Genomic DNA, 12,500 nt, shown 5'->3' with positions numbered 1-12,500 from the left:
TGTGTGTTTCTGGGTGATGTGTGTTTCTGGGTGATGTGTATTTCTGGGTGATGTGTGTTTCTGGGTGATGTGTATTTCTGGGTGATGTGTGTTTCTGGGTGATGTGTGTTTCTGGGTGTTGTGTGTTTCTGGGTGATGTGTGTTTCTGGGTGTTGTGTGTTTCTGGGTGATGTGTGTTTCTGGGTGACGTGTATTTCTGGGTGACGTGTGTTTCTGGGTGTTGTGTGTTTCTGGGTGTTGTGTGTTTCTGGGTGTTGTGTGTTTCTGGGTGATGTGTGTTTCTGGGTGATGTGTATTTCTGGGTGATGTGTGTTTCTGGGTGATGTGTGTTTCTGGGTGATGTGTGTTTCTGGGTGTTGTGTGTTTCTGGGTGTTGTGTGTTTCTGGGTGATGTGTATTTCTGGGTGATGTGTATTTCTGGGTGATGTGTATTTCTGGGTGATGTGTGTTTCTGGGTGTTGTGTGTTTCTGGGTGATGTGTATTTCTGGGTGATGTGTATTTCTGGGTGATGTGTATTTCTGGGTGATGTGTGTTTCTGGGTGATGTGTGTTTCTGGGTGATGTGTGTTTCTGGGTGATGTGTATTTCTGGGTGATGTGTATTTCTGGGTGATGTGTGTTTCTGGGTGATGTGTGTTTCCGGGTGATGTGTGTTTCTGGGTGATGTGTATTTCTGGGTGATGTGTGTTTCTGGGTGATCTGTAATTCTGGGTGCTGCATCTGTATATCGCTTATGTGAGGGTTTGTCTAGTAGTGCCGAGACACATACCACTGTGACATTCTTGTTGTGTGTGTGTCTGTCTCAGTTGGACCCGTGGGTGACCCAGGATGGTTGTGACCCCTTACCTCTAGAGGAGGAACACTGTACCGTGGTGGAGGTCACAGAGGAGGAGGTGCAGAACTCTGTCAAGTTTGTCCCCAGCCTTTCTGCCGTGGTAAGGAGCAGGAAGTGTGTGTGTGTGTGTGTGTGTGTGTGTGTGTGTGTGTGTGTGTGTGTGTGTGTGTGTGTGTGTGTGTGTGTGTGTGTGTGTGTGTGTGTGTGTGTGTGTGTGTGTGTGTGTGTGTGTGTGTGTTTTAGGTGAGTGAGTGTGCATCATCTGATCGTGTGTGTGTGTGTTTTAGGTGAGTGAGTGTGCATCATCTGATCGTGTGTGTGTATTCAGATCCTGGTGAAGGCCATGCTGAGGAAGAGGTCGTTCGGTAACCCCTTTGAGTGTCCCAGAAGTAGAGAGGAGAGGTCCATGTCTGCACCTGGCAACCTGTTAATGTGAGTTCTGTACTACAGCTCTAACACCAGACTGACACGCTATCAGTCACACACCAACCACCTGTTAATGTGAGTTCTGTACTACAGCTCTAACACCAGACTGACACGCTATCAGTCACACACCAACCACCTGTTAATGTGAGTTCTGTACTACAGCTCTAACACCAGACTGACACGCTATCAGTCACACACCAACCACCTGTTAATGTGAGTTCTGTACTACAGCTCTAACACCAGACTGACACGCTATCAGTCACACACCATCAACCTGTTAATGTGAGTTCTGTACTACAGCTCTAACACCAGACTGACACGCTATCAGTCACACACCATCAACCTGTTAATGTGAGTTCTGTACTGCAGCTCTAACACCAGACTGACACGCTATCAGTCACACACACCATCCACCTGTTAATGTGAGTTCTGTACTGCAGCTCTAACACCAGACTGACACGCTATCAGTCACACACCAACCACCTGTTAATGTGAGTTCTGTACTACAGCTCTAACACCAGACTGACACGCTATCAGTCACACACACACCATCCACCTGTTAATGTGAGTTCTGTACTACAGCTCTAACACCAGACTGACACGCTATCAGTCACACACCATCCACCTGTTAATGTGAGTTCTGTACTACAGCTCTAACACCAGACTGACACGCTATCAGTCACACACACACCATCCACCTGTTAATGTGAGTTCTGTACTACAGCTCTAACACCAGACTGACACGCTATCAGTCACACACACCATCCACCTGTTAATGTGAGTTCTGTACTGCAGCTCTAACACCAGACTGACACGCTATCAGTCACACACCAACCACCTGTTAATGTGAGTTCTGTACTACAGCTCTAACACCAGACTGACACGCTATCAGTCACACACACACCAACCACCTGTTAATGTGAGTTCTGTACTACAGCTCTAACACCAGACTGACACGCTATCAGTCACACACCATCAACCACCTGTTAATGTGAGTTCTGTACTACAGCTCTAACACCAGACTGACACGCTATCAGTCACACACCAACCACCTAACTAACCCTAACCCACCTGTTAATGTGAGTTCTGTACCAACAACTTCTTCCACACACCATATAACCATATAACCCAAACCCCCCATTTTCCCTAACTCCTAAACCTAACTCCTAACCCTAAACCTAACTCTTAAACCTAACTCCTAACCCTAAGCCTAACTCCTAACTCCTAAACTTAACTCCTAAACCTAACTCCTAAATCCTAAATCCTAAACCTAACTCCTAACCCTAACCCTAACTCCTAACCCTAAACCTAACTCATAACTCCTAAACTTAACTCCTAAACCTATCTCCTAACCCTAAACCTAACTCCTAACCCTAAACCTAACTCCTAACCCTAAACCTAACTCCTAACCCTAAACCTAACTCCTAACCCTAAACCTAACTCCTAACCCTGACTCCTAAACCTAACTCCTAAACCTAAACCTAACTCCTAAACCTAAACCTAACCCCTAAACCTAACTCCTAAACCTAACTCCTGACCCTAACCCTAACTCCTAAACCTAACTCCTAACCCTAAACCTAACTCCTAACCCTAAACCTAACTCCTAACCCTAAACCTAACTCCTAAACCTAACTCCTAAACCTAACTCCTAAACCTAACTCCTAAACCTAACTCCTAAACCTAACTCCTAACCCTAAACCTAACTCCTAAACCTAACTCCTAAACCTAACTCCTAACCCTAAACCTAACTCCTAACCCCTAACCTAACTCCTAAACCTAACTCCTGACCCTAACCCTAACTCCTAAACCTAACTCCTAACCCTAAACCTAACTCCTAACCCTAAACCTAACCCCTAATATTAAAACAGCCTTTGTTCTCATGGGGAATCATTTTCCTTGTTTTACTATCCTAGTGGGGCCTTTTGGGGATTTTATGTCTCCACAGGGATAGATGAACAAACCCAGACACAAACACACACACACCGTCCCCCTCTGAGAGCAGGAAAACTAGTCACCTGGAGCTGCCAATTGTGTTGCCATAGTATCACAATCCAGGGACAATATCTTACAGTACGTTTCTATCTGTGTCTTTCCCTCTGTTTTCCATTTAATTCTCTGTCTTTCTCTCTGTTTTCCATCTAATTCTCTCTTGTCTTTCTCTCTGTTTTCCATCTAATTCTCTCTTGTCTTTCTCTCTGTTTTCCATCTAATTCTCTCTGTCTTTCTCTCTGTTTTCCATCTAATTCTCTCTGTCTTTCTCTCTGTTTTCCATCTAATTCTCTCTGTCTTTCTCTCTGTTTTCCATCTATTTCTCTCTGTTTTCCATCTAATTCTCTCTGTTTTCCATCTAATTCTCTCTGTCTTTCTCTCTGTTTTCCATCTAATTCTCTCTGTTTTCCATCTAATTCTCTCTGTCTTTCTCTCTGTTTTCCATCTAATTCTCTCTGTCTTTCTCTCTGTTTTCCATCTAATTCTCTCTGTTTTCCATCTAATTCTCTCTGTCTTTCCCTCTGTTTTCCATCTAATTCTCTCTGTCTTTCTCTCTGTTTTCCATCTAATTCTCTCTGTTTTCCATCTAATTCTCTCTGTTTTCCATCTAATTCTCTCTTGTCTTTCCTCTGTTTTCCATCTAATTCTCTCTTGTCTTTCTCTCTGTTTTCCATCTAATTCTCTCTGTCTTTCTCTCTGTTTTCCATCTAATTCTCTGTCTTTCTCTCTGTTTTCCATCTAATTCTCTCTGTCTTTCTCTCTGTTTTCCATCTAATTCTCTCTGTCTTTCTCTCTGTTTTCCATCTAATTCTCTCTGTTTTCCATCTAATTCTCTCTGTTTTCCATCTAATTCTCTCTGTCTTTCTCTCTGTTTTCCATCTAATTCTCTCTGTTTTCCATCTAATTCTCTCTGTTTTCCATCTAATTCTCTCTGTTTTCCATCTAATTCTCTCTGTCTTTCTCTCTGTTTTCCATCTAATTCTCTCTGTTTTCCATCTAATTCTCTCTGTCTTTCTCTCTGTTTTCCATCTAATTCTCTCTGTTTTCCATCTAATTCTCTCTGTTTTCCATCTAATTCTCTCTTGTCTTTCCCTCTGTTTTCCATCTAATTCTCTCTTGTCTTTCTCTCTGTTTTCCATCTAATTCTCTCTGTCTTTCTCTCTGTTTTCCATCTAATTCTCTGTCTTTCTCTCTGTTTTCCATCTAATTCTCTCTTGTCTTTCTCTCTGTTTTCCATCTAATTCTCTCTTGTCTTTCTCTCTGTTTTCCATCTAATTCTCTCTTGTCTTTCTCTCTGTTTTCCATCTAATTCTCTCTTGTCTTTCTCTCTGTTTTCCATCTAATTCTCTCTGTCTTTCTCTCTGTTTTCCATCTAATTCTCTGTCTTTCTCTCTGTTTTCCATCTAATTCTCTGTCTTTCTCTCTGTTTTCCATCTAATTCTCTCTTGTATTTCCCTCTGTTTTCCATCTAATTCTCTCTTGTCGTTCTCTCTGTTTTCCATCTAATTCTCTCTGTCTTTCTCTCTGTTTTCCATCTAATTCTCTCTGTTTTCCATCTAATTCTCTCTTGTCGTTCTCTCTGTTTTCCATCTAATTCTCTCTGTTTTCCATCTAATTCTCTCTTGTCTTTCCCTCTGTTTTCCATCTAATTCTCTCTTGTCTTTCTCTCTGTTTTCCATCTAATTCTCTCTTGTCGTTCTCTCTGTTTTCCATCTAATTCTCTCTTGTCTTTCTCTCTGTTTTCCATCTAATTCTCTCTGTCTTTCTCTCTGTTTTCCATCTAATTCTCTCTGTTTTCCATCTAATTCTCTCTGTCTTTCTCTCTGTTTTCCATCTAATTCTCTCTTGTCTTTCTCGTGCACCTCGCAACAAAGACAGCTCAAATGTGTGAGTGCCTTTTTGAATTTTGAATTGTAAACCTTTGGAATACATTGGGCAAATTGTAACCATTGATAGTCACACCAGATTATCGGCACGTGATCTCTCGTTAAACCATCAATACGCTCTGAAATCACCCACATATCTGAACTCAATTGCAACCATCATTGGCCAGCGATTTATCGCTCCCTAAAGCGGATGAGGAGGTCATCTTTTAGTCTTGATTGCGGCCATCATTTTTCAAGACTACTTTGTACTCTGGTTGGTATTGTCATCGTGTCTTCTCCTGCTCCTCCCCTCCAACTACTTACCACCTGGGACTGGGATTCATCATTACGCACACCTGGCACTCATCATTACGCACACCTGGCACTCATCATTACGCACACCTGGTACTCATCATTACGCACAACTGGTACTCATCATTACGCACACCTGGCAGTCATCATTACGCACACCTGGCATTCATCATTACGCACACCTGCACTCATCATTACACACACCTGCTAATCATTATGATTCACACCTGACACTCATCATTACGCTCACCTGCTCATCATTATGATTCACACCTGACACTCATCATTACGCTCACCTGCTAATCATTATGATTCACACCTGGACTTTATTACCTTTAATCCTACTTCATGAGCAGACTAAGGATGATTTAGTCCTACTTTATGAGCAGAATAAGGGTGATTTAGGTCTAGTTGATGAGCAGACTAAGGGGTGATTTAGGCCTACTTTATGAGCAGAATACGGGTGATTTAGTTCTACTTGATGGGCAGAATAAGGATGATTTAGGTCTACTTTATGAGCAGACTAAGGGCGAATTATTCCTACTTTATGAGCAGACTAAGGGTGATTTAGTTCTACTTCATGAGCAGACTAGGGGCGATTTAGGTATACTTTATCAGCAGACTACGGGTGTATTTAGTCATACTTTATGAGCAGACTAAGGGTGGATTTAGTCCTACTTGATGAGCAGAGTAAGGGCAATTTAGTTCTACTTTATGAGCAGACTAAGGGGGATTTAGTCCTACTTCATGAGCAAACTAAGGGTGATTTAGTGCTACTTTATGAGCAGACTAAGGGTGATTTAGTTCTACTTGATGAGCAGATTTAGGGGTGATTTAGGCCTACTTTATGAACAAACTAAGCAGTGAGTTAGTTCTACTTTATGAGCAGACTAAGGGGGATTTAGTCCTACTTTATGAGCATACTAAGGGTGATTTAGTCCTACTTTATGAGCAGACTAAGGGTGATATAGTTCTACTTGATGAGCAGACTAAGGGGTGATTTAGGCCTACTATATGAACAGACTAAGGGGTGATTTAGGCCTACTTTATGATCAAACTAAGCGGTGATTTAGGTCTACTTTATGACCAGACTAAGGGCGATTTAGTTCTACATTATGAGCAGACTAAGGTTGATTTAGTTCTACTTGATGAGCAGACTAAGGGGTGATTTAGTCCTACTTCATGAGAAGACTAAGGGGTGATTTAGTTCTACTTGATGAGCAGACTAAGGGGTGATTTAGTCCTACTTCATGAGCAGACTAAGGGGTGAGTTAGGCTTACTTTATGAACAGACTAAGGGGTGATTTAGTTCTACATTATGAGCAGAATACGGGTGATTTAGTTCTACTTGATGTGCAGAATAAGGGTGATTTAGGTCTACTCGATGACCAGACTAAGGGGTGATTTAGGTCTACTTGATGACCAGACTAAGGGTGATTTAGTCCTACTTCATGAGCAGACTAAGGGTGATTTAGGTCTACTTTATGAGCAGACTAAGGGTGGATTTAGTCCTACTTTATGAGCCGACTAAGGGCGAATTAGGTCTACTTTATGATCAGACTAAGGGCGAATTATTCCTACTTTATGAGCAGACTAAGGGCGATTTAGTTCTACTTCATGAACAGACTAGGGGTGATTTAGGTATACTTTATCAGCAGACTAAGGGTGTATTTAGTCATACTTTATGAGCAGACTAATGGTGGATTTAGTCCTACTTGATGAGCAGAGTAAGGGCAATTTAGTTCTACTTTATGAGCAGACTAAGGGGGATTTAGTCCTGCTTTATGAGCAAACTAAGGGTGATTTAGTTCTACTTTATGAGCAGACTAAGGGTGATTTAGTTCTACTTGATGAGCAGATTTAGGGGTGATTTAGGCCTACTATATGAATAGACTAAGGGGTGATTTAGGCCTACTTATGAGCAGACTAAGGGGGATTTAGTCCTACTTTATGAGCAAACTAAGGGCGATTTAGGTCTACTTTATGAGCAGACTAAGGGCGATTTAGGTCTACTTTATGAGCAGACTATGGGTGATTTAGTTCTACTTCATGAGCAGACTAAGGGGTGTTTTATCTTATTTGACAATTAACAATCAATTTTTTCCTCGTTTACCACATCACATCTACTGTGGAAATGTGCCCGAGACGTATGAACAGAAAATAAATGTTGATGGTGTTTCTAATTTTCAGAGTAACAACTCAACGAACTATGGAAGCTTAAATCAAGTTTATTCGTCCAGTGAGTCAATACAGTTGCATCAGACGACAACATATTCACACAAGCACTGATATTTCAGAGCTTGTGCTGCTAGGTGACCTAAACTGGAACATGCTTAACACCCCAGCCATCCTACAATCTAAACTTGATGCTCTCAATCTCACACAAATTATCAATGAACCTACCAGGTACCCCCCCAAAGCCTTAAACACGGGCACCCTCATAGATATCATCCTAACCAACTTCCCTTCTAAATACACCTCTGCTGTCTTCAACCAAGATCTCAGCGATCACTGCCTCATTGCCTGCATCCGTAATGGGTCAGCAGTCAAATGACCTCCACTCATCACTGTAAAACGCTCCCTGAAACACTTCAGCGAGCAGGCCTTTCTAATCGACCTGGCCGGGGTATTTTGGAAGGATATTGATCTCATCCCGTCAGTAGAGGATGCCTGGATATTTTTTTTAAATGCCTTCCTAACCATCTTAAATAAACATGCCCCATTCAAGAAATTTAGAACCAGGAACAGATATAGCCCTTGGTTCTCCCCAGACCTGACAGCCCTTAACCAACACAAAAACATCCTATGGCGTTCTGCATTAGCATCGAACAGCCCCCGTGATATGCAGCTGTTCAGGGAAGCTAGAAACCGTTATACACAGGCAGTTAGAAAAGCCAAGGCTAGCTTTTTCAAGCAGAAATTTGCTTCCTGCAACACTAGCTCAAAACAGTTCTGGGACACTGTAAAGTCCATGGAGAATAAGAACACCTCCTCCCAGCTGCCCACTGCACTGAAGATAGGAAACACTGTCACCACTGATAAATCCACCATAATTGAGAATTTCAATAAGCATTTTTCTACGGCTGGCCATGCTTTCCACCTGGCTACTCCTACCCCGGGCAACAGCACTGCACCCCCAACAGCAACTCGCCCAAACCTTCCCCATTTCTCCTTCTCCCAAATCCATTCAGCTGATGTTCTGAAAGAGCTGAAAAATCTGGACCCCTACAAATCAGCCGGGCTAGACAATCTGGACCATTTCTTTCTAAAATGATCTGCCGAAATTGTTGCAACCCCTATAACTAGCCTGTTCAACCTCTCTTTCATGTCGTCTGAGATTCTCAAAGATTGGAAAGCAGCTGCTGTCATCCCCCTCTTCAAAGGGGAGACACTCTTGACCCAAACTGCTACAGACCTTTATCTATACTACCCTGCCTTTCTATGGTCTTCGAAAGCCAAGTCAACAAACAGATTACTGACCATTTCGAATCCCACCGTACCTTCTCCGTTATACAATCTGGTTTCAGAGCTGATCATGGGTGCACCTCAGCCACGCTCAAGGTCCTAAACGATATCTTAACCGCCATCGATAAGAAACATTACTGTGCAGCCGTATTCATTGATCTGGCCAAGGCTTTCGACTCTGTCAATCACCACATCCTCATCGGCAGACTCGACAGCCTTGGTTTCTCAAATGATTGCCTCGCCTGGTTCACCAACTACTTCTCTGATAGAGTTCAGTGTGTCAAATCGGAGGGTCTGCTGTCCGGACCTCTGGCAGTCTCTATGGGGGTGCCACAGGGTTCAATTCTTGACCGACTCTCTTCTCTGTATACATCAATGAGGTCGCTCTTGCTGCTGGTGAGTCTCTGATCCACCTCTACGCAGGCGACACCATTCTGTATACTTCCGGCCCTTCTTTGGACACTGTGTTAACAACCCTCCAGGCAAGCTTCAATGCCATACAACTCTCCTTCCGTGGCCTCCAATTGCTCTTAAATACAAGTCAAGCTAAATGCATGCTCTTCAACCGATCGCTACCTGCACCTACCTGCCTGTCCAACATCACTACTCTGGACGGCTCTGACTTAGAATACTACAAATACTTAGGTGTCTGGTTAGACTGTAAACTCTCCTTCCAGACCCATATCAAACATCTCCAATCCAAAGTTAAATCTAGAATTGGCTTCCTATTTCGCAACAAAGCATCCTTCACTCATGCTGCCAAACATACCCTTGTAAAACTGACCATCCTACCAATCCTCGACTTTGGCGATGTCATTTACAAAATAGCCTCCAATACCCTACTCAACAAATTGGATGCAGTCTATCACAGTGCAATCTGTTTTGTCATCAAAGCCCCATATACTACCCACCATTGCGACCTGTACGCTCTCGTTGGCTGGCCCTCGCTTCATACTCGTCGCCAAACCCACTGGCTCCATGTCATCTACAAGACCCTGCTAGGTAAAGTCCCCCTTATCTCAGCTCGCTGGTCACCATAGCATCTCCCACCTCTAGCACACGCTCCAGCAGGTATATCTCTCTAGTCACCCCAAAACCAATTCTTTCTTTGGCCGCCTCTCCTTCCAGTTCTCTGCTGCCAATGACTGGAACGAGCTACAAAAATCTCTGAAACTGGAAACACTTTTCTCCCTCACTAGCTTTAAGCACCAACTGTCAGAGCATCTTACAGATTACTGCACCTGTACATAGCCCACCTATAATTTAGCCCAAACAACTACCTCTTTCCCAACTGTATTTAATTAATTTATTTATTTTGCTCCTTTGCACCCCATTATTTTTATTTCTACTTTGCACATTCTTCCATTGCAAAACTACCATTCCAGTGTTTTACTTGCTATATTGTATTTTCTTTGCCACCATGGCCTTTTTTGCCTTTACCTCCCTTCTCACCTCATTTGCTCACATTGTATATAGACTTGTTTATACTGTATTATTGACTGTATGTTTGTTTTTACTCCACGTGTAACTCTGTGTCGTTGTATCTGTCGAACTGCTTTGCTTTATCTTGGCCAGGTCGCAATTGTAAATGAGAACTTGTTCTCAACTTGCCTACCTGGTTAAATAAAGGTGAAATAAAATAAAATTTTAAATAAATATTTAACTATGCCGAGTCTCCTCCAGACAGAACCTGAGTGATATCTGTTCTTCCTCACTTCATCTCACCTGACCTCTGCCCCCAAAGTGCTCACTCCTCCCCAACTCAAGGCTGTTATGGTGACTGGTACCAGACTTGTGTCTCTTCTCCTCCCAGAGGATCCCTCCCATAGGATCCCTGATGACTAACAATAACATATAACATAATGTAAACGTTATACATTACCCTCTCTTCCTCAGTGACATGAATAATTAGATTTCATATTCTCAGAACAATGTAGAAACTGCCTTTCCAATGTATTTAATCCATCAAATACAACTGTCTTTAAAATACAATTATCAAGATCATGGGTAAAATATCTCTGGACAGTCCATATTTGAAATGTGTAACTATATAAATCAAGTAAATCGTGATATTAGATTATTTTGCCATTTAATCATCGCCTCACGTCAGTTGGCGTCACTCCTACGCGACACTCGTCCTCAACCGATCTGTCTTATAGGTCGTGGAACTCATCTCTAAAAAGTCTGATCCACCTAACACTAGCTATGAAAATCACTCCGCCCTCAGTAGCTGTGACAGTCTGACTACTGTGGCAATCCTGCTCCAGCTTGCAGCCTGTTTGAATGGCCATACGGTAGGTAGCTAGCTAGTTTGCCAGGTCGTTGATGAAGTTGTACGGCACCAAGGTTATGGGACTGTTCTCAGAAATCAGCATGTATCTGACTCTGGCAGCTGGCACTGTGCCTCACTATGGTCTTTATTTTACTCCTATTATTATCTATCCTGATGCCTAGTCACTTTACCCTGCCTTCATGTACATATCTACCTCAAATACCTTATTATTATCTATCCTGATGTCTAGTCACTTTACCCTGCCTTCATGTACATATCTACCTCTAATACCTTATTATTATCTATCCTGATGTCTAGTCACTTTACCCTGCCTTCATGTACATATCGACCTCAAATACCTTATTATTATCTACACTGATGTCTAGTCACTTTACCCTGCCTTCATGTACATATCTACCTCAAATACCTTATTATTATCTATCCTGATGTCTAGTCACTTTACCCTGCCTTCATGTACATATCTACCTCAAATACCTTATTATTATCTATCCTGATGTCTAGTCACTTTACCCTGCCTTCATGTACATATCTACCTCAAATACCTTATTATTATCTATCCTGATGTCTAGTCACTTTACCCTGCCTTCATGTACACATCTACCTCAAATACCTTATTATTATCTATCCTGATGTCTAGTCACTTTACCCTGCCTTCATGTACACATCTACCTCTAATACCTTATTATTATCTATCCTGATGCCTAGTCACTTTACCCTGCCTTCATGTACACATCTACCTCAAATACCTTATTATTATCTATCCTGATGTCTAGTCACTTTACCCTGCCTTCATGTACACATCTACCTCAAATACCTTATTATTATCTATCCTGATGTCTAGTCTCTTTACCCTGCCTTCATGTACACATCTACCTCAAATACCTTATTATTATCTATCCTGATGTCTAGTCTCTTTACCCTGCCTTCATGTACACATCTACCTCTAATACCTTATTATTATCTATCCTGATGCCTAGTCACTTTACCCTGCCTTCATGTACACATCTACCTCAAATACCTTATTATTATCTATCCTGATGTCTAGTCACTTTACCCTGCCTTCATGTACACATCTACCTCAAATACCTTATTATTATCTATCCTGATGTCTAGTCACTTTACCCTGCCTTCATGTACATATCTACCTCAAATACCTTATTATTATCTATCCTGATGTCTAGTCACTTTACCCTGCCTTCATGTACATATCTACCTCAAATACCTTATTATTATCTATCCTGATGCCTAGTCACTTTACCCTGCCTTCATGTACATATCTACCTCAAATACTTTATTATTATCTATCCTGATACCTA

At 42.0% G+C, this 12,500-nt stretch overlaps 1 protein-coding gene across 2 annotated transcripts in view; it reads left to right on the top strand.

The window, feature by feature from the left end:
- Positions 1 to 12,500, top strand: part of LOC127933054 (calcium/calmodulin-dependent protein kinase kinase 1-like) — a 257,072-nt gene that overhangs the window by 162,385 nt on the left and 82,187 nt on the right. For both annotated transcript variants that reach the window (XM_052529356.1, XM_052529355.1), the window contains exons 14-15: positions 806 to 934; positions 1,163 to 1,266. In XM_052529356.1, the coding sequence (XP_052385316.1) occupies positions 806 to 934; positions 1,163 to 1,266 (233 nt within the window). The remainder of the gene's footprint in view (positions 1 to 805; positions 935 to 1,162; positions 1,267 to 12,500) is intronic.

The sequence above is a fragment of the Oncorhynchus keta genome, chromosome 11 (genome assembly GCF_023373465.1).
Source record: "Oncorhynchus keta strain PuntledgeMale-10-30-2019 chromosome 11, Oket_V2, whole genome shotgun sequence".
Classification (NCBI taxonomy): Eukaryota; Metazoa; Chordata; class Actinopteri; order Salmoniformes; family Salmonidae; genus Oncorhynchus; species Oncorhynchus keta.
Note: the sequence above shows the minus strand (reverse complement) of the source record. Positions and strands in the feature narration are given on the sequence as shown.